The 27523-nt window shown below is 43.7% G+C and overlaps 1 protein-coding gene across 8 annotated transcripts in view; it reads left to right on the top strand.

Annotated features, from left to right (window-relative positions):
• The window catches only part of adgrl3.1 (adhesion G protein-coupled receptor L3.1), a 109835-nt gene that overhangs the window by 61713 nt on the left and 20599 nt on the right, over window positions 1-27523 (top strand). For all 8 annotated transcript variants that reach the window (XM_076729506.1, XM_076729505.1, XM_076729503.1 and 5 more), the window contains exons 8-16: window positions 5429-5878; window positions 9223-9326; window positions 10196-10381; window positions 11901-11939; window positions 18087-18270; window positions 22529-22651; window positions 22866-23071; window positions 24385-24561; window positions 25507-25716. In XM_076729506.1, the coding sequence (XP_076585621.1) occupies window positions 5429-5878; window positions 9223-9326; window positions 10196-10381; window positions 11901-11939; window positions 18087-18270; window positions 22529-22651; window positions 22866-23071; window positions 24385-24561; window positions 25507-25716 (1679 nt within the window). The remainder of the gene's footprint in view (window positions 1-5428; window positions 5879-9222; window positions 9327-10195; window positions 10382-11900; window positions 11940-18086; window positions 18271-22528; window positions 22652-22865; window positions 23072-24384; window positions 24562-25506; window positions 25717-27523) is intronic.

The raw sequence follows: 27523 nt of genomic DNA, 5'->3' as shown, positions 1-27523 counted from the left end.
GCAGCTGTTGTCCAATAGGAGAGGCACGATCTGGACTTTAAAGCAATATGCTGATGATTCCCTCAATTATTAAGCAGGGAAACAAAAAAAAAAAAGAAACTGGTCTGTCCCATTAGGTTTTTGCTTTGAACAAGGGAACTTCCCCTGATTAAGAGAGAAGCATGTAATTGGCAAACTTGCTTCAGGTGTCTCCAACCTCAGCAGAGGGATGACATGATTACGCAACCGGTAAGCCGACAGGGCTGAGCGGCGGCTGATGTGGCGTCTGTATGTGACACATAAGCTGTGGAACGTGGTGGTGCCTGCCAGCCATCTTGAGGGAGGCTCTATTAGTTGAGGTTGTTTTCTATCTCAAAGTATCACCGCTTTGAAGTGCTCCATTCTGTCTTATCAGCAGGCGCGAGCCACTCGCCACAAGCTCCGTGTGTGCGTGAGTGTGTGTTTTGCATTGCACTGAAACGAGTGAAAAAAGTAAATTTCTGTTCAAGTGTGTGCGTATCTGCATGCGCGCGTGTGTGTGTGTGTGTGTGTGTGTGTGTGTGTGTGTTGCTTGGAGCACAGCTGAGTGTCTGCACAAGTGAGTGTGTGTGTGCACTCCAGCCATAGGGGCAGTGTTATCACAGTATGCAGCCCTATTCAGTGTCTATGCTACTATCCAGCCTAGAAAGCTTTGTGCCCTCCAGATTATCATTTCACTGGTACCCCTCTGGATCCACCCCTCCCTGCTGATCAGGATGGTGTGTGTGCATGTGTGTGTGGAGGCAAAGAGGCGGCAACTTTTAAGGAAAGTGCAAGAAAGTAATCATCTTGCATATTAAGAAGACCATACGAGTATAATAGACAGTTCGGTCTCAGCTCTGTGAAACTTCTGCCTTAATTCAAATCCCTCTTCTCTTTGCTTCTGTTCCACTCCCTCCCTCTCCCTCACTCGCTGTCTGCCGCTTTTCTGACGATGTGGGAAACTTGCCAGGGGAAGTTCATTTTCCCTCTCCTCTCTCCTCCCTGCCTTCTACCTTTTGTGTTGTGGATTTACGATCCCTCTGTTTACCGAGTGAGAAGTCAAGCGCATTCTCTGCAAAACAGAGCGGAGGCAGAGACAGGCAGTCTTACCCACACAGAAAAACATCGCCACACACAGTCATATGCACACACACACACACACACACACACACACACACACACACACACACACACAGGCACGTCTGTCTGCATGTCAGATGATCATGTGCTAGCATCCCAGGCTGACTGACAGCGTCTCTATGGCCACTCCAGTGTGGTGACAGATAGACAACTCCAGGAACAAGTTTACTGCCAGCCTGCCATTGTCTCACCTTCCCAATGGGCTTGCTACGGGTCAGGAAAACAAACAAAATACAAGAGTCGACAAAACATTCTCACCATTCCAGCTGTTCTGGAGCTTTCGATCGTACCAAACGGCTTTCTTCAGCAAAGAGTTTGCCAGATGCCTTGAGCAGTAGATGTTTGAATTTCACTTTCTCTGACCACTGAAAGGACTTCTCATCCATGTTAGCTCGACAGCTGAAATCAAAAGTCTATTCTTGACCATGTGGACAGCAGCAGACAAAAACTGCCAGGGTCCATTAGTAGTTCTGCAGCTTTCAACTACATGGCACACTCCCCTCTTGACCAGAAGAATAGAATAGAATTAGGGCGTATCAGCAATTAGTGGTATTGTCTCATTATGATTTGCTCACATTGTGCTACTGTGAGTTAGAAATTTTGTTCAAACAAATGATTTCAAGCAAATTGTAATTAAAGGATGAACAAAAATAATAGTGAGGATTGTGTTTTATATATTTGAGGAGTGTTGCCAATGACACGGTTTGTTAAATTACACCTTATTTATTTAACTGATTGTGATGCTGCATGCATACACAGCGTCAACGAGGAGCCAAATGTATCGGCCACTGCAAGATAGAATCATTGGTGAAGGGCTTAATCCTGAGCCAAAGCAGCAACAATGCATTTCTTACGTTTCTACAGTAAAATGTGGCTGTTGAAGAGCCACGCTTATCATGCGGCATGTAATATAACTGACATTTTTCCTAAAGCATATCTGTCAAGATATGTCGCCCACATGCAGGGCATACACAAAGTGCTGAACTCTTAACTGAACTTATGACTGTAGTTTTACTTTGTGTCACACGCTTGTTGTTTTGGCATCAGTCGCGGCAAAGAGTGCAATGTTTAGGTTGGCTGACATCATGAAGTTGTCATAGCGCATTTAGTCAATGCTTCCTAAGCTTAAACGCAGGGAGATATGTCAGTCCCCATGAGTACAACCTCTAGCCTTTTTCTCTATAAATGTTTCATGAAGCTGTTATGTCATGTTGCTGTAGTTCAGCACAGCATCTTTCACATCATCCTGAGTGATGCAAGTGATGAATTCAGCACGTGACAAGATCTTGTTTTTTTTTTTTTTTTCATCCAAGTGTCGCAAAGGAGAGAGCAAAGGAGGACAAAATAAACACACAGGAGAGCGCACTTGAAAGAGAGCGCTGGGAAATATAGAAATGGAGATAGGGAGAATTAAAGTGTGGCAGAAAGTGAAAGGAAGTTATGAGTGAGCGATCAAATCAGGTGGAAAATGTCAAGAGAACAGGAAGGTAGAGGGATGGAGATGCATGGGTAGTGAAGTGCTATGGCCCCTTGCCTGTGATGCTTGCAGGCTTTTGTGTTACCTCACCTCAAGCTGCCAGCCCCTGTGTTTTCTCCCGCTGTACTCAAATGACAGCAGACATCAACCTCAGACAGACGCACACACATGCACGCACACACACACACACCATTACTCTTCCATTGTTGTGGCAGAGGCCCTAATGGAGCTTCCCGTTTGAGTAGAGATAGACGCACACACACACACTGGCTGTCTGTTTTGTAAGTACACACATGCGCGCACACACACACACACACACACACACACACAGATTGACAGCTAGTCCCTAGGCCACTGCTGCTACGCATGATTGATGGCAATGTTCCGTGGAGAATGCATGAGGCAGGGCGGCAGTGATTCAGGAACGGGGAGCAGCACAGTTTAGGTACGGAAACACTCCATTGAGTTGTGGAGGAAGAGAACAGAACGTACAGGAGGAGCAGCATGTTGCATGGCTGTCAGTCAACCAGACAGACAGACAGAGGAGGGGGAGGGGGGAGGGGGTATGGGCTCTTTAATTAAACCTAAAATCCACAGGAAGGGACAACTTCGGTTCACAGTAAATAAACACCCAGTCTTTCCCACCACCCACATGTCCACGCGCTCACACTTCATTCACTGCACTCACACCTTCCCTTTAGCCCCAAAGGAGCAAAAAAAAAAAAGACTTTTACCAAAAAACTACTGTAAGCTAATTTTGTGGACATTACATCCCAAATCAGACCTCATAGAAATCTCTATACAGTGCAGCAAAACCCATCGGGTTACAAATATTATACCAGCCTGTGCTGGTTAAATTCTTACAATCACAGCCGTTTCCTGAACAACACATACAGCCCCATTGAGAGATGACAAACTCTATAACCCTTCAATGTCAATGACCAGCATGTTGTACATATTATGGCCTTAGGCACACCAACCCCCTCAGACAGAGAAACACAAGTGCCTGCGCTTTCCATTTTTGCTGAAAATCACGGAGTAGAGAATTTTTCACATCGGCGCAGACTCAAAGCTGCACAAGGCAACCTCACACTTTTGCTACTCCGACTGGCAGCGAGCGATAGCTGAATTTTTGAGAGCTTGAAGGACTCCATTACCCAGAAATCATGTAGCGTGGTGTCGGTATATTGCACACTCTTCAGAAGAAAATAAATCATATTCATAGTTGCAGGTTGGCGTGGAGGTGGTGAGGAAAATCTTTTAGGCAAGTTCAGCCTGGGTCAGCTTTCTCTGGACTCTGGAATATTTCACTGTTAGGTTTAGGTTTCCTTATTGTGTGTTGACAGTATTCTTACAACTAAACATGGAGCCTGAGATTATAGAGAAAAATATATTTCTCTTGTAAAAGTCGCAGCACATGAAACTGTGAGAACTCTGTGCTTATGTGTGTTTGTCTCTCTATTTGTTTGCATGCTTGCTTTGATATGTACTTGAAGAAATCCACATGCTGTGAATTTGTAATAGGAAGATGAAGAAAAGACTGTTGTTATCAGCCATATAGGCCTGCAAGCAAAGTATATTGAGTGTGCTGCATTGATTTGGCATAAGCACTCAGTTGTAGTTGTCTCTAGAAAGACCAGGTGCAAAAGCATACAGTTTATTCAGAATAAAAAAAAAAAAGGTTTGGGGCTATTCATACTAATTCACATACTGTGGAACATCTGCAGGTTCAAACTTAAGGGTTGTGGGTTTGTTTTCAGTAATCACAAATATTCTTGAGTATATTAATTTGCATTTTTATTCAAAATACTTTTAGGCTGTCTCCGCTGTATCATAAAAGTGTTCATAGTTACAGACAGATCTATTCTCCGCTTTGTTAAAGAGTGATTCCAAGTAAAGATGTGCCTTTAGAAAATGGGCTCCACCTGTATGCAGTATCACACTAATAGACTTCCAAATGATTTGGGACCAATGAAAATGATTCAGAAGGAAAGTAATTAAACAATTATTTCCTTTGACTCAACTTTCGATCCCTCAGTATTGATTTGTACCATGTGCGGTTGAAAGCAGCAGGAGGTTTGAAGATAGAGTGCTGGTATAGTGTGTTCAGAAGAGGACGTTATAGCACTTCACAAACACGTGCTCTACTCCTCTCATGTCATCAATCCATTCTTTATTTCTGTCCCCTGAACAGGGTCAGTGTGAATAATTGAGCCTTTGTACAATGAAATATTGACAATAAAAGAGTGTGTCATGTGCATTTTAGTGGCCTCCTTGCCTCTCGTGATGTCATGGCGTTATGAATCATGCATGATGCTGAAAGAATGTTTTTTTTCTGCCAGAATAGGCAGCAAGAACCACGACTGTGTGGCAGTCCCACAGGAAAGACTGGTCACCTTGTGCGCGACAGTTTGTCTTACCGGGAGATATTGTGCTTATACTTTATTTTAACACTGAAACATTTGGAAGTCATCAGAAACATGAGCTGCTCTCCATCAAAGCTATTAAGTGCTGTGCAAATGAACACCTGCAAATGTGTTTGTGTCTGTCACCATAATTTTATTTATGCTCGTAGGCCGCTGCTCACTTCTCTTGGTGCTGACACAGATGGTTTGCTTGATCGCAGTTCCTTTAACTCTGTTGTTCTTACTTTTTCATCTCAGGAATACATTTTTAACTCATGTCCTGGCATGGAGAGCTCATAAAAACATCCGCACTACAGTCATATTGGGACCCACAAATCGTTTGGCTCCTGGCAATGTGATTTTTTTTTTAAAAATTAAATCCTCTTTCTTTCTCTTTCCTTTTCAGATTATCGCCCGCCTCCCATGATGCCTCCTATCCGAGGAGGAGGAGGTGGAGGAGGAGGAGGAGGAGGAGGAGGTGGAGGTCCAGTTGGTGGTGGAGGTTCTTCCTCTTCATCTACCAGCCGCACCACCACCACCCGTTCTCCTCCCTACTACACCACCCCGCGGCCTCTCCTCACCACCTCCCCCGGCCAGCGCTACCGAACCACCACCACGGTTCGCCAGCCCGTCCTGGTGCCCGCGGGCGGCTCGTCGTCGGACACCAACCAGATTCCTGACACCAACCAGAAAGCTGGAGGACGCTCCCCTCCAGTGCAGCTCCCTCCAGCGCCCCCGCAGCCTCCTGCCCTGCCTCCGCAAGACTTCTGCAGCCCAAGGGTGACCGCCGACATATCGTGGCCCCGGACGCAGCAGGGCCAGACAGCAAAGCAGCCCTGCCCTGTCGGGACACTGGGTAAGGAAGCTGCGCGGGTGGCTGGACAGCAGAACGTTCATCAGAGTGTGTGTGAAAGCTTTGTCCAGTGCGATGCAATTGTGTTTTATTTTACTCCTTTATCTGCATTTGGTTTTCGTCTACTTATTCTTTGCACAGCTGTCAGCAAAATGTAGTAGCAATACAACCGTAACCACATTAGACTTGTTTTATTGGAAAAGGTGCAAACAGTTTCAAACCCTTTTTTCAAGTGAAAGCATTTTTAAACCATAATTAAATCCAAAAGTAAAAGGGGCAGAACACAGCATCCCTTTATGATCTTAACCTGGAAGAAGTAGTTTAACGTTGTAGCTGGGCTTGTTTGCTCCACTTGCTGCTGGCTGCTAATTCAAACAGTGCATCACATTTATGTGCATGTGAACTGTACCCTTCAGTGACTACTGTCTGCAATATTTAGAAGCAGGTGCTGATGAGCAGCTAAATAACAGCAGGGAGAGACGAGATATTTAAAGTTCAACAGTTTACAGGTGATTGGCTAGAGGTGATTGTGTCACATTGTGATTGGATGAGGACATAGATCAGTTTGCGGAGCGTAGAGATAGCGGGAAACTGTGCAGGGTGACGACAAAGGAGATAGTCTTCCTGACAGAACTTTCACTGAGCTCCATTTCAGTCCTGGATGCTACTTTAAAAAGAACTTTTTTAAAAAATGTTAACAGTATAACTCAGTTAGAAATGTCTACACTGTGCTGCACTTGCTCTTCTTTAATTTGACTGTAAGTGCTAAATAACACGACTAAGCCTTTTAAAATGACTACTGTACGTTGTATCAAAATTCCCCTCCATGATTGATTGATTACATTTAATAATCCAAATTTATTTATTTAAGTTATTTAAGTCCAAATTTTGATTTTTGAATGTGGGAGGAAACCTGAGCACCTGGAGAAAACCATGTCAACAGGAGGAGATTGTGCAAACTCCACACAGAAAAGAGATTTAGAAACTGAATCTTCAGCCTTTTCCTTGTGAGGACACACTGAGCCTCCGTGTTACCCTCACCCTTAAAAAGGATGTGTTCGTTGTGACAGAGACCAAGTAGAGCAGAGGCTCGCAAGCTTCAGCTCTACTTTGTCAAACAAACATCGAAACAACACATCTTTTTTTAAGGGGGCATTCATCTTGAAAAACAATCCATCTAATTTTTAGGGGAAAAGAGTGATTGTTTTTTCAGGGTAAATGCAAAACAATAAAGAAAGAATATGAGAGAAAGATTGAATGTGAAATGAAAGAGTCACTCATCCTGTGATCAACCCCTGATGCAGAAGGTGAAGGGACACCTCAAATGACAGAGAACATCCAGGTGATGACAGGCCGCTTCTGTCTCTTCTGACGCATGGATGATGATCCATTCTACACTTCGACGACTTCACTGTGGGACACGGAGATGTCAACCTAACAGGCTGGGGCAACTTTGTTGCTTTTTCTTCCGAAAAACCTCCTCACTTTCATAATAAAGGGGGGCCCTTGGCAGGTAGTCTTCTGCAGCTGTGCTTGTAATTCCCTGGCAGCTGCCTCCACAAACACCAAATCATCAGATGTGATGGCAGTCTGCATCAGCTGTGTGGATCTAAACTTCTGACAAAGGTTCTTAAAGATGGTAAGGTGGAGGTTTCCACAGGTCTGTGGGAGAGTACAACGTTCTTCTGTCATAGTCTGCCCCAGACTTTTCAACATTCCTTCAAAGCCCAAGTCAAGCACCGACATCTTGGTGGAGTAGGCAGTGTGGTCGAGCATCTTACCAAGGAATACAGCAAGAAAGGCCTTCTCTCTCTGTGATAACTCCTCTTTGGTATTCGGGAGCTCTGAGATCTGAGAGCTTTTTGGTACCCTCTGTTCTCCTTGACCTTGGACACATTGTAGGAATCGGACAACTGTGACGAAGAGCTGAGGTATTCTTCTTCAGAGGATTCAGGAATGTTCAGGAGCTTGTGTAATATGCTGCTGATCTGGTAAACCATTTTCACAGTTTGAAAATGTGATGTTTCAATCTCAACAGATCGCAGTGATCGAGGAAGAGAAGCGGACCGCTGCTTGATAATATCCAGTCTGTAGCTCACTTTCTTGGCCACCTCTTCTGCGTTCCGAGTTTTCAGACGGCTCAGCATTGGCTTCCATTTCTTCTGCAAGAAAGCCATGAAGCGAATTTCCCTGGCTAGCTTGGATATCCTCAGGTGTCAATCTACAGTAGTTCCGCTCCCTCTGTGGTGTTTCACCCTCCGTGGAAATGTGGTTACACATCTAGCTGTAAACCTGTGGTTCAACAGTATCGAAGACTTTGCTGCAGGTCATCTCTACAATGTCATGACACATGTCGGCCACAGGTTGCCTGTGTCCAAATCAATTTTGCCGTGTCCTAGGAACGTCCATTGTCTGCAAGAAAAGTTCAGAAATGGTTAAGCAAAAAAGCATTTAACAATTTATATATATATATATATATATATATATATACTTACTGATGCGTTACAAACTTGAGATATGTGGCCTGCTCCTTGAAAGTCTCTGATGTGAGCAGAGGCAAGTCCAAATCGCTGCTCCTCATCTTTCCATGTTTATCTGATGAAATCTGACAGGAAGAAGAAGAACCAGCTTCAACACTGATATCTGACAACATCTGTACGTTTCACAAGCTTACAATCCAAATAGAATTGTTTTCAAATATTGCCTTTAAGCAAACAATAAACTGTCAGAAATTTTACTTTGTTTAGCCTCTGGGGCAATGATTTCTCTGTAAAAACACAATGAGGTACCCTCTGCCTAGTAAATATGACTGTAGAACAGAATGACATCACTCGTGGCGACATTACATAGACTTACATTCATTTCCTGGGGACTTACCCTAACCATAACCATAACCACTACTTGCCTGACCCTAACACTCACCCTAACCGGGATCGTGGGGGTAGAGTGTACGGGGGGATGGACCGAGCACCTCCCCTCCACCGCTGCTTAGGGGGTGGGATTCAGTTCCCCTACCCTAACCTTAACCCAAGTCTTCACCCTAAAATTTAATGATTACATTATGGACACCTGCATTTTGTCCCCACAAGTACAGGAACTCCCCACAATGTGACTGTGCAAACAGATTTATGTCCCCACAACGTGAGTAATACATGTGCAATAAGACGAACCAAGACGTGCTGTGATCGGTTGGGGTCATACGTGCAATCTTGCCAGTCACCCGACCAAGACATGGCAAGAGTTTTTAGCACTGTGATCATTAGATCTGACACGGTGACCATCAGCAAAGACGAAAAAAAATTGTGTAGTCTGATCACGTTACACTGTGTGTTTTGCTTGTCTTGCAGGCGTGGCCACATACGTGTGCATGGCCCATGTGGGCTACTGGGATCCCCAAGGCCCTGACCTCAGCAACTGCACGTCACCCTGGGTCAACCACATCATGCAGAAAGTAAGTCTGAATGCTGCTGCTGGCCCTCATTGCCCACACTGAGCCCTGGTCTAAGGGTTTGTGTTATGGATATAGTCCTGGAGCAGTTTCTCACGCATGAAGATGCAGTGACCACAGGGGAAGATGTGGGTCACGTATCCGTCTTCATTTGTTAACCCTAACTCGTGTTTGAGATGTTAGAGACTTTATATAGCTGTAGGGGAATGGTAATATCCTATAAGGTCATTTGCCCTCACTGTAGTCTTCATGATAGGCTAACAGCCAACAGCATAGAATACATTGCCATTGAGTGGAAAACATCATTGTGTTCGATTCTTCGGGATATTTTTATTCTGGAAAGTGCTGGCCCAGTTAACTTCACACAATTTCAATTTATGACTTTGTGTCTGTCCACGCATGAGCCACAAGGCTTTAAGGGTTTTCTTTATAAGACAAAATATGGGGAAAAATGGTCCCTGTGAAACCAGTACTGCAGCAGAGGTGCCGCAGTAGGAAGCGTCCCTTTAAAGTATTCTTAAATGTTACGAGGTGCTGGAAAAACAATGCAGACTTTCTCTCGCCGCTTCAAATGACTTAGTGGCTCTTGTCCTCTTAATGCTCCTTCAGCCCATCTTTGTTCTTGTCTTGCTCACTCCCATCCCTCCAAATTTACTTCTCTCACTCCATCTGTCCTTCACCTCTCTGCCCGTTCTCTCATTTTTCCATCTGTCTTTTGCTGTTCTCTTCTCTCTCCACTGTCTCTCACTGTCCTCCTCTTCACGCCCTCGCTAACTTTCTCTCGTTTTTGCGACTCTCCCCTCTCTTCTCACCTCATGTGACTCATCTCACTTTATCCCTCTCTCCACCCCACCACCCTGTGTGGCTCCCAGCTCCGTTCGGGTGAGACAGCGGCAATCGTGGCCAGGGAGCTGGCAGAGCAGACCAAAGGGCTTCTGCGTCCTGGCGATGTGCCATCCACGGTGCGGGCCATGGCCCAACTGGTCGAACTGCTGGACGTCCAGCTCAGGAACCTCACGCCCGGGGGAAAGGACAGTGCTGCCCGCAGTCTCACCAAGGTAATGCAGCTTGAGAGGTCAATGCATAGTGAGTGATTGAGTGTGATGAATGATTTTCCTGCAGGCTCCAGTATGGGGGAAGGATGCGAGTTAAATGACAGAAAATTAAGAGAAAGAGGGATGAGGGAGAGAAAAGGGAGCAGATAGAGGAACCCTTTCAAGTTAACAGTAAGATAAATAGTATCAGAGGTTAGTGTCTTTGTCTCAGGCTCATTCTTCAGAGGTTAGAAAAGTCTCTGTGTGCAGTGTTTGATGAGGAACCATACATAACACTGCAGAGCTCCAGATGACGAATAGCGACTTTTAGGTATTATTTTATCCTCCTCTGTGTGTGTGTATCTTTGTAACAAGTTTTGCGCAACATTATGGGTGATAGATAACTGCTTTTAGTCTTTGGCAGGGTTCCTCAACTCTTCTCAGATCGGGGCTGAAATTTAATAAAAGTCTGTCTCGGCCTGGGAGTTACTCTCATTAAAACATACAGTGCTTGAGACGAAAACAGGCTTGGGACACGTTTTACGTCATAGCCCGTTGAGCTACAGCTATGAAGATGCTGTTGACAAGCAGGCTTGAGTGCTTACTTCTGGATTACATTAATGGAAACTTGATCCGGAGTATGCAAAGGATTGGTTTTACTACCCCGCTAGACAAGGAAATAATTTAGTTCTGTGCTTTGTTTGTGTAGCCGTTCAGTTAAAGTGAGTTAAATCAATGGGGAATTGCTGACTGGCTGGCTTGGCTGGCTAATTGACTGACTGACTGGATGGTCGACGGTCCCTTGATTGGCTCTGCCGAGGTCAAAAGTGATAGGCGGGGTTTAGCAGCCAGATTGACAGCTGGTGCCACTTCTTATATTGTCACTGTCTTTTTTTCAGCTGTACCTTCTGAGCCGCTGGATCCGTTTTATTTTCCGTCTCCCTTTCAGCCTCTTTTTGTCTCACTATCACACTCTTTACATCTCCTGTGGTCCCACGCTAAGTAATTCAGTAACACACGAAGTGAATACATACTGGAGCATGTGTTAAGTGGAATCAATTAATCTGTGTTTTGCTGTTGACCAAATGGCCTGTTAAAGGTTGAATTTGGAGGAAAAAAGTCCTCTGTGGAAAAGGAAACACAATCCTCCTCAATAATGGCCCAATTATATGTACCTAATTGAGTAATATGCAGGCTTATTATGCTAATTTTTGTTAGGAAATCAAATATGACCAATCACGCACGAGCGGCAGAGTAATTAATGCCATCAATTCACTTGACGGTAGAAGCAGAGAATGTGTAGGAAAGGGAACGGAGGAACAGGGGGAATTACGGACAACAGTCTGGAAGGAAAGGGGAGAAGGAGTGGAAATATATCCAAGTGAGGAGAATAGCAATATCTGTCAGCCACCAAAGTCTTTTTGTGCAATGTTAATGAAGTGGGTGTGACTGCCTCTGTGCACCCGTGTGTGTGTGTGTGTGTGTGCGTGTGTGTGATTGAGAGGTGTTATGTCGCTAACAGCTGAATTGTTTGAATTTGCAGCTTCAGAAGAGAGAAAGGTCCTGCAGGTTTTTCACACAGGTATTTCCGCTTCCTGGTGTCGTTGATTACTTTGCCACACCATAGTCCCACGTGTTCTTTATCGTTTTGTTTTTTGTTTTTTTTTTCACACTCAGCATGTAATCAGCAAAGCAAGCCTGTGTGTGTGTTACAACACTTTACTCTAAGAATCCTAATTCTAACCCTTTGAGGAGTGTGCTTATTTAACATGTTTATTCTGGTCCTGAACTACAGCGTGCATCAGAATCACTGATGGCCATCCACTGGTGTCTGCTAACCCAACCTGCTCTCACTCCCAACTTGTCACATGACACTATATTGGCATCAATTTTTAAGGTGCTGGGTCCTCCATTAAAGTTTATTTTTTCGTGCGGGGTTGTCCAATTTCTATAGGTTCGAGCCAAATCTTGATCATTTCCCAAACCTAATCAACATGTGTTTATTATTGTTCTCAGCAAGCTTTATTTTGAAAGTGTGACCAGACGCATATTTAATATTCCTGACTTGAGCGTGGAGCTCTGCACGTTGAAAAATGATGCTAAAGGGGTACCCAGTGCTGCCAAGCAGTCCTGACCAAGCATCCGTATGTGACTCGTCCCGAGTGAGAATGTGTTGGCTAACAAAGTTTAAGTCTCCTCAAAGGGTTCGCTGACATTCTTGTGCTTTCAATTTCTATTCATTTATTTATTTATTTTTTGCATTCAGAATCAATGGTACTGATAAGAGGCCACGATCAATATCAATAATAGCTCATCTATTTTGCAGTTCTGTCTGCAGAATTCTAAACAGGCCTGCCTGGAACCAAATGACTCACTATCCATCTCCATTCAATGCAATGCCCTCTCTGCTGCCGAATCAGAGAGGAAGACCTGAGTATGATGGATATTCTGTTGTGTATTGCTTGGTCATGGCCTTAGTGCCTTAAAAATAATACCAGCTTGTGTTTGTGGCTCAGTATTAATTTATTTTCCGCCCTTGTTGATCTGCTCGTATTGATGTTCATATTGATGCCACGGGGCTCACCTTGTGAACGCAAAATCTAACGTTACTTAGGCATGTTCCTGGTCAGCTAAAACCACAATTGAGAACATCAAAGGACCCCACCTTCCTCAACCATGGTGCTGTAGATAGACTGCAGAGTCTCCTTTTCTCTCTCTGCATCCTCCGACACACACACACACCCTTGATGGGCTAGCTCTTTTTCTCCTGATGCAGGCTTTTTTCCACTCTCCCCCCCCCTGAAAAGTCTTAACGTCAGCACCAGTCAGCAATGTCACATCATAGAACATGGCTTAGGACTACATGCAAGCTGACACGCACATACACACTCACACGAGCACGCCACAAATATATAAATATATTCTCGACAATGATCTAATGCTGTCACGTCAAAGCGGTCAGACATTTTGATGCGCCGCCTTAAATCCAATAAAAGATGCAAAGATGTTTCAAAGAGTGGCTGCTCTCAGACAGCCAGTTACAGGTTAACATCAAAACATTCCACCACACACCTTGGTTACTGCAGGGGGCTGCGAGTGATCGATTATGTAATTAGCCTTAGTAATGTGAAACAAAATTATACCAACAGTCCCTTACTCCACCAGATAGAAATGTGCGTGATTAGGGATGTGGTGTGGTGCTGCCCTCTCCTCGTTAATTATCTACAGCACTAATTGCCAAGTGAGGAGAGTGGGCAGGAGGTTTGGGTTCTTAATAGAGACAAAAATAATTGAATTCTCTCTCTCTCTCTCCTCTCTCTCCCTCTCTTCCTCTCTCCCTCTCACACTTCATCTCTTCTCCTTTCTCACTTCGTTTGGGGAACTGGGGACTCGTTTCATGTATACTAAATTGGCAATTTATTCATGATGAAGTTGGTGGTGTGGAGAGGCTTTGATGCTGTAGGGTGGATTGATGGAGGGAGGTAGAGTCTGCAAGGTGGACTGAGAAAGAGAGAGGGCAGGACGGAGGGGGGGGGGGGCGGTCCGAAATTAAAAAGATATTCACAAAAACAGAAATGGAATGCAAGAGAAAGAGAAAAACAATAAAGGGGGCAGTGAGGAGACAGTGATGCTCAGTGACAATGTCTAATTTGCCCTCTATTTATGGATGACGGGTCAGAGCGCGGCATGCTGTGAATTTAAAGCCTGATTTAGCTGCAAACTCATCCTGTCAGGGAAGACAAACTCCAACAACAACTGACAGATAAGCCTGCTTCTCTGATGAAAACATTTTCAAAACATGCACTTTCTCAGAGCTCAGCCAAGCGAGCGAAGGAAAAAAAAATCCTGTTCTTTCCTCCTCTCTCGCCCCTTTCCATACTTCTAACATCCCAACTCCGTCATTTTACCAAGTATGTCCTACTGTGCGCGTGTGTACACATACTGTACAGCCGTGCACATGTGCTTGTGCGTGTGCCAGTGTTCCCCTTGTGTAGCTGGGAGTAGTAGAACAGCCCAGCTCTACTCTGTGTTGCCGCTGCTGTTTACGCTGGATTACCCCAACGCTTCAAAGCATTTCTCTTCTGCCCCATTTACTGGTGCATGCACGCGTGTGTGTGCGCGCACGCTGCATGGGCGCGCACACACATGCATGTGCCTACCCTGTAATACATATTCCCACATACGCACACACACAAACGACATCCTTATCTGTCTCTGCAGAGTCTCTCCCCTCTTTGAAGACCCCTAAAAAAAAAAACCTGTCTCCATTTTAGCCCTCAAGTCCTCATACTTGTGCAGATAGAAATGTCACCAACGGCACCAGAGCTTACAGGCACAGCCACCCACCCACCCACATGCACGCACGCACACACGCACACACACGCACGCACACACAGAGACGTATATTCCATCTTTGAGTTTGTGATGTGGAGATGTCTGGACCTCAAGGAAATCACACCCCTTCTTCTCCTTACCTATCTCGCTCCTCTAGAGATGCAATCTCAGCACCAGCGAATTAAATTTCAATGAAAAAATTATATGAAATTGAAAATGCAAGATAATCAAAAGTTCAATAAAAAGCAATGAAAAGTTTAATGAGAGTAGAAAAGGGGGGTTATCTGAAACACATCAAAGTGAGCGCTTGGGAGCAGCACCAGCAGCGAGTGGAAAGCAGCGCTACTGTTGTCATATCTGCCGTGCCTACAGAGCATCCTCATCTCTGTCTCTCTCGCTGTTGCCTGGACTGCTACTGTAAAGCAAGTGGAGCAGAATGATGCACTGCAATGCTTCTCCCAGCCCCCTGTGCACACTATCCAACACACACACACACACATACATAACACACACACATTTTAATGCCAACACTCCTGCAAGCACACATGGATCCCATACACTATGCAAACACACATACCTGCACATTAAACAAAAGCACCGCCACACTGTATGTATGGCATGCATATGTCAGCGCATATGGTCTCATTCATGCACACAACCAATCCAGCACTTGTTTTGGCCACCATTTGTATCTGCAATAAATCTACTCGCCAAGTTGTTTGCAGAGATCTGGGAAGGCTGCAACATTGCTGACGTTCATCATCATACAGGTTTTATACAAATCCTCAGATTAGACGAAGTCATTGAGGAGATAACAAAGGCAATTTGTCGAATTATTTTCAGACATCTGTCACACTTTACAGACTAATTTCCTGGTTCAACTTTTGACAACAGTTATCCATGCATTGTGAGATTATTGCTTCTACTTCTAAATAAAGTGCTTCTGCCAATTAGTTCTACACTTGATTAACTCACTGACTGATTATTTACTTGCTTTAAAAATGCAGTGTAAGTTCTAGTGATACAAAATAGCAGCTACAACAAGCAAACATTTTGGAATTTTTCCTTGATAAATGATCATAAACCTGCTGGCACAGTTGTGTCAACTGATTATTTTCATTATGGATTATCATGCTAATTATTTTCCAGATGAATTACTTACTCATTTTCTCAGTAAAATGTCAGATAATGGTCAACGTTGCCCTTCACAATTTTCCCACAGCCAAATTGATCTTCATATAATTTGTTTTGTGTGACTAACGGTTCAAAACACAAAGATATTCAGTTTTATTATCATAAAACACAAAGAAAAACAGAAAAGCCTCACATTTGAGAAGCTGGAGTCAGAGAATGTTTGGCATTCTTGCTTGAAAAATGGCTCACAGGATTGATTATCAAAATAGGTGCTTAATTTTTTTTTTGTCAGTTGGCTGATTGACTACTTGTTTAACCACTAGCTTGTTTGCAACCAGTCTCATTGTCTGTCGGATGTTGTATTACCAAATTTCATTGCTTATCCTCAGTGTTATAAAAACAAAAAACAACAACAAAAAAAACAACGGAAATGACGGGCAAAACTGCAAAAAAAAACCATCCTCAAGTTGTAACAAAAAGGACTTTTCTTTAAAGGATGCCATCACAGTCAATGAGAGGATGGAGACAGAAACAGGTTTGCTTGGTGTATGTATGCATGTTTGTGCTGCACATCCACTCCTGTTTATTCGGGTTGTTTGCTGAAGCGGTAGATTAATTAGTTTTTGTTTACATGTAGCCCTCCCAAACTCATCCCATATGCATCCCAGCTAATTAGCCGCTAGCGCTAAAAGAGGACATGATATTATCATATTAGCGTGTTGGCTAAGCACCCATTTCACATGTGTGATATACTGTATCTACATGTTGGTATCACACCCCCAAAATAAACAGGTGGGTGCAGTTCTTATTCCAGAGGCCAACTGAATGTTTTGTAGCACATATTATCACTCTTGTGACTCATCATCTACAGTGTTTCTCTATCTGGAAAGCTTAGGACACACACACACACACACACACACACACACACACACACACAAACACACTCTTTACTTCTCGACAATCGCTGTTGCTGTCTTCCCTGCTCCCTCCTGGCCTCTCACTCCTCCATAACCCTGAGTGAAACAGTCAGGGAGGAAGTCAAATGGTTGATGTGTGAATGCCAATAAACTGATGTCTCTCACTCTCCCCCCTCTTGCCCTTGCAATTCCCCACTGGAGACCCCCTTTGCTTGTATAATGGCACCTGCGTTCCTTTTTCCACTTTCCCATCCACCTTCCTCAAGAGATACAGAGAAGCACTGAGAGATTGGTGAGGGATGGGGGTGCGCTTGCAGAAAGGGTGGTTTACAGCGGGAGCAAGAGAAAGAGAAAATAAAGAGACAGACGGGAGTGTGAGATGTGTGTGTTTGATAGCACCTGTATTCGCTTTTCCGCCTCCCTTGTTCCCAGCGGACGCCTGTCACCATGGACTCACTGGACTGTTTTATCGCTCTCCCATGGCTCTCCCCTTCTTCTCCCCCTCTCTCCACCGACTCGCTTTTCTCTCGGTTTCTTTATCTCTCCCAGGGTCTTTCAAAGATGTGTATGCCGGCGTGTGTGTGGTGTTCATGTCTGAAAATGAGGAGGTGAATTCTTAAGAGCATAAAGGAATGCAAGCTGGAGACAAAATAAGTATTGTTTCGCGGAGAACATTTCATCTATGCGAGCCAACTCTTCTCAGTTTGGTAATATTTTTGGATTCAAAGCTGTTCTGCATGGCTGGATGTGACCCAGCAGACGTTATCTGATAAAACTCTAATTTCTTCTCAATCCCTCAAGCACAAGTTTTCCAACTGAAAGATAAGACTGTTGCTTAAAAAAAGAGAGAGAGAGAGAGAGAGAGGGAAAAAAAAGAAGCAGGTTTGGGGGTGTAGACACATGATGATTACGATCAGCTAATTCCATGATTTTCAGAACATCTGTGATGGATTTTCTATCAAAGCATCCTTTTGTAAAGAGAATTTCGGGGGACAAAAAGGTGGTAATGAACATTAAGAAGTGTGGACTGCGAGTGAGGAAACGTCCTTTTTATTTAACAGCTTCTGTGTTTTTTGCCTTTGTTATTTCTGCATGGGAATGCCACATTTGCATCGCTAACATTTTTTGTTGTCATGATTTATCAACATGATAAATGAAAAGCCACTGCATTCTCGCTGTTGCATCCCACTGACTGCTGTCTTCAGTAGTTATGGTGTAGCGATGTGATATGTACTCTGAATGGATTTGCATAAATTTTCACATTAGCATCGTTGACTGAAAGTGATAAAAGTGTTAGAATTGGCTTCCTCCATGTGACCTCTGTGTTTCTACTGCTGCCCCAGGCTATGGTGGAGACTGTGAATAATTTGCTGCAGCCACGAGCCCAGGCGGCGTGGAGGGAGCTGCCCACCAGCGAGCAGCTGCACTCGGCCACTCTGCTCCTTGACACCGTGGAGACCGGGGCTTTTATGTTGGCTGACAACCTCCTCAAGACTGACACTGTGCAGGAGACCACTGACAACATCCGTGAGTACATTTTTTGGCTCCTTTGCCACCCTCCAGTCTGAGTTGGACCCTGAAACTGTCACAGAGCCTGTTGAGGTGCCCTGAAGCAAGGCACTTAACCTCTGTTTGCTCTGGTGAGGCTACACAGTGGCCAAGTGTTGAAGGCTGCGGCTGCACAGGTTGTGTCTAAGGTTTTGAGTCGAAGCGTGGCTCAGCTGGAACAAAAGCATTTTCACGTTTTCTTGACTTTGCCAGTCAAGTCCAGTGTAAAAGAAGGAAGACTTTCTAGCACACGCCTTTATTTTGGCAGAAATGTGGTTCTTAGATTTCACTGTTTTTTTTTCCTTTTACAGATCCTATAACAACGTAAACCAGCTCAGGCTGCTAAAGATCTAAGAATATGATGTAATATCCTAGTAAGAGGCAACGCTGACAGCAGGCATTACTGAACACGCCGCCTCAGATCTATGTTTTATAATACAAACGAGAAACAAAGTATACCATCTAACTTCAAAGTTTGTCAAAAAATAGCATCATCCTTCATGTGTGCAATCAAACACACACACACATGCGTTCTGTACATGTGAAAGGACATGAGTAGAGGCTGATTATTGAGATAAAAGATGTGCAAAATGAGTTTATAGTTTGTGCACGTGACTCGAAGCTGCAAGGTGACCTAAACAGCACCAGGACCATGACTTGCTGCTCTGCATGATAAATTCATTACAGTGATAAAATAATGAAATGGTACAAGAATATGAAATACAGTAATGCCAAAAAGCTGACATTAAATATGCTGGACAGTTAGTGAACGATACCTGAGTGAAACCCTTGCATATTAAACTGTAATAATACTGTGTACAACATTGTGTATTTGTCACATTGTGTGTTTGTAAGTGGCTGTTGCATTACAGTTTGATGTGGCTGCCACAGGTTTTTATCTGAAAGATATTTTTCTGACAGGACTTAAAGAAATTCAGACTGACTCCTGAGTGTAAAATATTAATTCATATTCATATTCATTTTTTCTCTGTGCGACTTCACAAACCGCTCGGTCAGATTAATAATTTGTGTGCATGAATAAAAACAGCAACAGAACATTGATCTGCTACACCATAATAAACATGAAAGGGATGTAGAAGATGACTGCGTTATTTACCCATATCCTGATCTAAAGTTGAAATTAAACTGTGGGAAACAGAAGCAGCCCAGTTGTGTTATCCATCATGTGACAACGTTCAACACAGTTTATTTTGCACAGCAGCGTGTGTGCAGCTTGGAGCCAAAGTTGTTGAGCAGAAGCACTAAAGAAACACTGAAACAACTGTTCAAATGATAAAGAGCAGCAAGGGCAAATGGAATGAGTACAACTTAACCATATGAATTTCAGGGAGTACATGGATACACAGCCTCTAGCCTTCTTTGTCCCTGACTGGACTCGACACATTGGCTACTGTCAGAATACTTAAAGCCATCCATTAATAGGTAATATGAGTGACAGTTTAGTCATTCGTGCCAAGATATTTTACCCTTTTACCCTTAATATCTGTCTTGCTCCATAAACATAAGCGCAAAAAAGAATTGAAAACTCAAAGTATAGCTGTGATGAACTATTTAAGCAAAACTTGGCACTCTGCATTCATAAAACAATATGGAGAATAGACTACATGTATTTACAGCTAATATGTAGAGCAGGCTTGCACTCTGTAGCTGTCAAAAAGAGGTCACGATGAAGAGGTCCAGGTTGTTGTGTGAGAGGCTTTGAAGGGTCATATCCACAGAGACCCATCCTCATCGAACAAAATGCAGGGAAAAAAAAGAAAAAGAACAACCCTCGAGGCTTGTGAGGCAGGGATGAATTGTTTGCCAGAGACAATAATTTTTATTTATTTATTTTTTCCTTTTCCTTCCCTCCACTTGTAGGCGGAATTGACAAAGCAGAACAAAGCTAGTTATTATGGCGTTGTGCACATCACTCTCCTATCCTCTCTCTTTTTCCTCCTTCCATCATCTCTTCTCACCGTCTCGCGCTGATCCTCTCATCATCGGGCAGTGGAATAAGGCAGAGATACCTGAGCGCTAAGACCCTGTTTGCTTTTCATGCCTTCGGATGATGATATATCTGTGAGCCACAGTTTCATCTGCACCAAGACCAGCAAGTTGCGCTCACTTATGTTTCCCTTGATTATCCCCCTGTTTATTTCCCCTTTGATTTCAAAATTGCCTTCGCATCATCTTCCCATTACCAGGATTCACTGGGCTTCTATGTTACTCAGTCAAACAGGAGAAGTTGAGGAGGAGGAGGAGGAGGAGGATGAGAGAGAAAACTGAGGATGAGTAAAGAAGAGTAATAGATGAGTGCAGGCTTGAGGGTGAGGGTCCTGGTGGAATGTCAAACGATGCTCTGAGGGGTTTTTTTTTTGTTCACTTCCACATCAGTAAGCAATGAAATCCAGGCTGTTTAAGTCACACGACATGGTGATAAGTCTTTCTTATTGCAGACACACAGTGGAGACAGAATCCTAAAAGTGGGTCCTCACAACATGACTTGTTCCACTTGTGTTAAAGTGCAACAGTTCATCCCAACAGCTGCCTTCCTGCACACTTCCACCTTACATAATTTCATACTCGAATCCCCCCCCCCCCATTCTATTCCCCCTGAGCGCACCACATAAATAAGGTTACATAAACAGTCATCGAGATGTAGGCTACCACATATCTGAAGAACTTAAAACAGGAAGTCATCTTTTTTTGTGGAAAATTTCGTCTCTGCGTTCCTCTCCTTTTTGTGCCGTTAATCTTCCCTCCCAGCTAATCCAGTGGGCAGATCCACCGTGATTATCTCTTCCCTTTATTCATAACTGGCCCGATACCGCCTCTCATCTCTCTTTCTCTTCTTCCATCCTCACTTCCCTCCCTCTCTCTCCCTCCGTCTCCTCCCTCTCCGCTCTCCTCATTGCACTTTTTAAGCCCCCCTCACCCTTTTTTTAAAGTCTTTCAGAGGAGAGTGAGCGACAGGAATAAATTATTTGAATGACGCATTTAAAGCAGCCACTGCAGCTACTTTAGGTGATATTATTGTGTTAGATTGTATGTGTGTGTCTCTGTGTGTGTGTCCGTGTGTGCGACTATGCAGCGCAGTATTAGGCAGATGAATAAATAGTGTTATTATTAGAACCAAAACAGTGATTTGAAGGGATAACACAGCGGTAACAGCGTGCGTGTGTGATAACGATAATGAACAAGTGTGTTTCTTCGGAGGAGGATTGTCATGACAAGGATGCTTTAATTAGATTAGACTCAGCGTGTTTTGATACCCCGCCGCTGTGTGTGGGTGTGGATGTGTGTGTACATATATATGTGCATGCGTGTGTCTGTGTGTGTGTGTGCATAGCTTCAATGTTTAGCTTTGGCAAGTGAGGAAGACTTAACCAGTGTTTCTCTCTCTTTCTGCCAGTATTTGCATATCAGTGTCTGTGTTTATGTCTGCCTGCCTCACTCTGCCTCCATTTCCTCTCTCCTAGACCTCTCTTTGTGCCCTATCTTTTGTACTCTGTGTGAGAGGACATAGTCTTCTCTCCACCTATCGCCACTCCAGTCAACGAATCTGCTCGTTTCCCATCTCTCATCCATTCTGCTCCTTTGACTACTCACTTTATATTTTTTTTTTACCTCTTTGCAGCACTTCTCCCTGACCTCCTCAACTTCCTTTCCTTTCACCCTCTTCTGCCACTCCTCCTCCTCCTCCTCCTCCGCCTCCTCCACTCTCATTTCCATCTTAGCACGTCCTTGTGTTGTTTATTTGATCAGGGAGCTGTTTTCACCATGAAAGCAGTGTCTAAATCACCAAATCACTCAGAAGCACAAGATAGCGATACACCAAAGGTATAATTAGTCCTTAATTAGAAACTTTATCTAATACATTACACAGCCGTAATCAGGAATGTGCTAACGAACCTGGATGGTGAAATTAGATTCCCACAATACAAGAGAGAGGCTGGATTATCTGCCTCCATGTGTTTGGCCAGTTGCCTGGAGACATTGTTGCCTTTTTTTAGTATAAAATCCACATTATTGCACTTTGATGTGTGTCAGCCTTCTTTCATTTTCTTTGTCTTGAAGAAGATAGAAACTGCTTCAGGATTCCTTCCCGCGTTGTGCTGTGAAGCACTTACTGAGAAAACACGGTTATTACAAGAGGCTGCAAAACAAACCTGGTGTAACGTGCTATGCTATGACTTGACATTAGCGTGTGTGTGTTTGTGTGTGCGTGTTGCAGAGCTGGAAGTGGCCAGGCTGAGCACGGATGGGAACCTGGCAGACTTGACATTCCCTCAGTCAGAGCTACATGGAAACTCCATCCAGCTGTCAGCCAGCACTCTGAAACAGCACGGCAGAAACGGTAAAAGAGAAATCTCATATTCTCACTTCCTCTCACTCTCACTATGAGGTCCATGACCCGTCTCTCTTTCTCTCTGACTAACCCACTTGCAATGTTTTTTTTTTTGTTGTTTTTTTTTCTCTCTTGCTCTTTCTCACATCCACTAGTCTATTTCTGGTTTAAGCCAACAATTATCAAGTGCATCTCCTCCATGTGCCTGTGTGTCCTCCTACAGGTGAGATCAGGATGGCCTTTGTCCTGTACAGGAACTTGGGTTCCTACCTGTCTACAGAGAATGCAAGCGTGAGACTGAGCAGCGAGGCGGTCTACCCTAATTATTCCGTTATCGTCAACTCCCCGGTCATCACAGCATCCATTAACAAGGAGAGCAATAAGGTTTACCTGTCTGAGCCTGTGGTCTTCACTGTCAAACACCTGCAGGTAAGAGAGGTGCAAGGTGATGACTTCCTTTTGTAAACAATGAAAGAATCATTTGCAGTGAGATAATAGAAAAGAAATGGAGGTTAAAGGCTGGTGATATTCATTATTTGTGACACGCTTCTTTATTAGAATGTGGATTTACTGGGATTCCATTTCATATATCATTTCTGGTGTTATAAATACTTACTAGAGCACCAAATCTGTGTTAATCCGCAGAAAATAGTTCCCAGCAAATGTATTGCTTAGTCATGTTTGAGGAATGTTTGCTGTAAAATCTACAGTGCCCAGCTGTTTTAGGAAATTATTTTGCCTTTTCTTCTTAAAGGAAACCATATGCGTGTTACTTGTTTTTAAAGATTTTAGTTTTCATTAGGAACAATTGGGCTTGTGCCTGAGTGCCACAGACAGGCTTGGAGAGTTGGAAAGCTTTGAGAAATGGACTAATGCATCGCTGGTTTTGGTCTTTTCTTGAGATTTGTTGACAATAAGAAAATTAGAGTGCCTAAGCATTGTGATTTCTCGGTCACAGTTATGTAAGAAGTTAATTAACACAGCTTTGAAAAGAAAATGTTGAAATGCTGTGTCATTTATTGTCATTGTTGCAAGATCTGAAAGTCTTGCAGCCAACTTGCAATTTGCTTATCAAGCCTTGCTTTGACAAGATGCGACTCGATTGACGGCGACTTGCTCCAAGTGACATAAGAACAGCTCCGGCTCCACGTTGCTTCACGCTGATTGAATCGCAGTGCTCAGTGCAACACTGTTTTGTTGTGTTGCTCATTCAGCAGGCAAATGCTGATCCAGTTGGTGATCCAGCTTGTTGGCAATTAAAAGATCCTCAATGTCTCACTTGCTCATTTTCCGAGTAACTTTACAAACCCAACACACACAGCTCCATCAGTTTACACAACACAAGCAGCTCCTACACTCCAGTATCTCACACAACAAGCACGGACACAGCATTGTCACCTCCTGCCACGGCTCTATGTTTATTTGTTGCTGCACTCTCGCATTCTGTCCCTTCTGTTTGTTGTTTTGTTGTGTCTATTTGACTCCCTCTCTGTGTGTCTTCCTCTCCATCCCATTCTCCACCGATTCCTCCCACCATTTTTCTCACTTTTTTTTTGGCTCTCCCACCACTCCATGTTTCTGCCTCCCACCTCCCCATGACTAAGTATCTGTTCTCTGTCTTCCTGCTCCCCCACCCCTCCTTCTTTTTGTCCCTCACCGTCTCTCTCTCTCTCTCTCTCTCTCTCTCTCCCTCTCTCTCTCTCTCTCTCTCTCTTCCTTCCTTCCTCCTCCCTTGCCCCTAGCATTCGGAAGAGAACTTCAATCCCAACTGTTCATTCTGGAGTTACTCCAAGCGCACCATGACGGGATTCTGGTCTACACAGGACTGTCGTCTGCTGGCCACCAATCGCACACACACCAGCTGCTCCTGCACACACCTCACCAGCTTTGCAGTGCTCATGGCCCACGTGGAGGTCAAGGTAGGCGTTTATTCTCCCATGCCTGCCAGGAGAGGGATGGGCAAGATCAAAGGGTCAGTTGTTCATCATTTGATTAGTAGTGGCTGGCAAGGCTGGTCAACAGACTCTGAAAAGGGGGAAGAAGGAAGAGAAGGAGACCACAACATCTGGAATACAGATTAAAATTCTCCAGACTCTGCAGTACTGAGTAATCACACTTGGCGGGAGAAATAGTACAATTGATTCGTCAAGCCAGATGATGACATTGGGTTGACGAAAAAAAAGTGCACTTCTGTGGTGTTCTGGATGACCAAAACAGATACATTTTAATTAACATCAGAGACAAAAGCTGCTTGTCCTGTTTTATTGTGAAAATGATATTTGACTGATCAGAAAGTGTAAGTGGCTCATTTATTTTGATATCCATGAGCCACTGTGGGCGGTAGATAAAAACCTTATTGTCCCGTCGTGTGTGTGGGATAAGTACTTTTTTGTCTCCCTCTTTTGTTACGTTAAGACTAAGTTCCTTCTCACAAATCGGATCTTGTAACTCCGGATATTGTGTGACACCCAGTCTCCCCCTCTGGACCAGAGGATGTGTGTTACTTCTAAAGGGGTCATGGTCAGAGCTAGCTTGGCAGCCCTTTGTGAACACAGTGTGAGGGTTTGAGCAGTAGATCCATCACAGCAGTGCTATGTTGAACATTGCTCTGCCTGCCAGGTTGCAGGACACTGATGGATAGAGCCAGCACACCTGTGCAACGCAGCGTAACGCTGTGGCCCTGAACGCTCAACAACACACAGGCTCACATCAGTCAGGGAAGGGAGGATGTGCGTCTGTTCCTATAGTGTGTTTCATGTTTCAACAACATGATTCGTATGTTTTTAGCAAACCAAGGCTAAACATAGCTAAATATAGTAGCTCTAAATGGCTATTGAATCAAGCTTGTCTCTCTCCTCCCACAGAAAGCAGACAGCATGCACGACCTGCTCCTGGACGTCATCACATGGGTGGGGATCCTGCTGTCGCTGGTTTGCCTTCTTATCTGCATCTTCACCTTCTGCTTCTTCCGTGGGCTGCAGAGCGACCGCAACACCATCCACAAGAACCTCTGTATCAGCCTCTTCATCGCTGAGTCACTCTTCCTGGTCGGGATCAACAGGGCCGATCAGCCGGTATGAAGGATGAGGTTTGCTTTGAATGCGAGTGTGTGTGCAATATACAGCATGTGTGCTAAATAATGCTAATGCAACCAAATATTTTGCACACAGGCTACGTATCAAACTGTGGCTCTTTATTCACGCTGCGTTGGCACAGGCTTGGCATAACTGTCCACTGACCAATACCACTGATCATACTGCACTGTTGGCAGAGTAAATTGTGAAATGTTTACTAACTTGCTGTCAGTGGTTGACCACATTGCCGCTACACGAATTAGAAACAGCAGATTTAGTACATGCGGCGTTCCCGGAATAAATCAAAAGCAGAAGTTTCTCAGGGTGGCTGTTAAACAAACCATATCTGCGTATTCAAACCAGCCTTGTTCAACTTTTTCCTCCTAAAGGCAAAGTCCAGCAAAAACAGAGTTTAATGGCATTGTTTATACTGCAAATACTCAGTTTTCCATGACATCATTACTACACTGAGCACTGCAGCCGTCCTTAGATTAATTGTTTGACAGTTTGCGGCTAATTCAGAATGGATTGCCGACCAGGGCAGGAAAAGGAGACAAAAACATTGCGATAGCATAAGGCTACCAGCACAGTCACGTCGTTTTATTTGTTGAATGGCAAATTAAGCTAAATATAATAAATATGTAGAGTACAGAAAACCTAATTTGCCTGTACTTTGGTCTGTTCCCAGTTGCAACAGAAATAATTTACAAAGCACAAAGTGCATATTATGCAGGCTTAGCTTATTAGATAATGTATTAAAGCGTATGTATTAGCTTTGTTGTAGCTAAGCTGATGTTTATGCTATCCTTCAGCCTTCAGTTGCTTTTGTTTGTCATTTCCCCCCTCAGGCTACAATAGCTGCAGTCTATCTCTTCCCTCACCAGGGAATCCCATTGGTTTTGAGGAGGATGTTTGTGAAACAATAAAATTTTCACAAATAAAGCCCATATGAGGCAGGTCAGTGAATATGGGTTCAACCTGCATTTGGACAATCTTATTAGAGTGTTGTCAGGTAGCTTCACACAAGACCCAAGGGTGCACACGTCATTGCTAAAATGCAAAGTGATGCATTGCCTTGTATAAATCCAGGCCTGTGTGATGTAAAGTGATGTGGCATTACTTCCTCTGGATACTGATCCATGATCCGTACGGATGCCGGCAAAACGGTGTCGCTTATTTTATCTATTTGTTTTTCTTAGAAAAAATGGATTCTTTACACTCAAGTATCTTTGAGATTTAAACAAGCAGAATTTGAGTTTGTGACATAGATGCTGCCAATACATTTTATAAATTCACAATAATATGTTTATAGGAATTTATGAGTGACTCTGTAGATTTGAACATTGCCATGAACGTGATGGGCCAGATTGTGCCGCTCATTCTTTCCTCACCTTCTTTTCTTAAGCACCCCTCTTTTCTTCCCATCCCATTGCCTAAATTGTTAATGCGGTTTTAGGTTTGATACCCCACTTTCTTTTTCCTACTGCACATCCTTTGCCGCTTTGTTTTTTCTCTTTTTTTTCACATTCGGGAGACTCTCTCACAGGGCTTTCTAAGTATTTTATCATCTGTCTCTCTAACTCTTTTAGATCCCTTTCATCTGTCACTATTCGCTGGCTACTAACAATGTGATTTCAAATCTGTTCACTCATTTTCAGGGTTAATGTATAACCACTGGTGCGTACCAGTGTTCTAATTTTTGTTTGATATTTGATAATTGTCATTTCACAAGAAAGTAAATGAAGAACTTGTGTGGTATTTGGATTATATAGTTATAGGAATTCTTTTATTCAGTGTCTGATGCTAC

Source organism: Chaetodon auriga, chromosome 4, assembly GCF_051107435.1.
Source record: "Chaetodon auriga isolate fChaAug3 chromosome 4, fChaAug3.hap1, whole genome shotgun sequence".
NCBI lineage: Eukaryota > Metazoa > Chordata > Actinopteri > Chaetodontiformes > Chaetodontidae > Chaetodon > Chaetodon auriga.
Note: the sequence above shows the minus strand (reverse complement) of the source record. Positions and strands in the feature narration are given on the sequence as shown.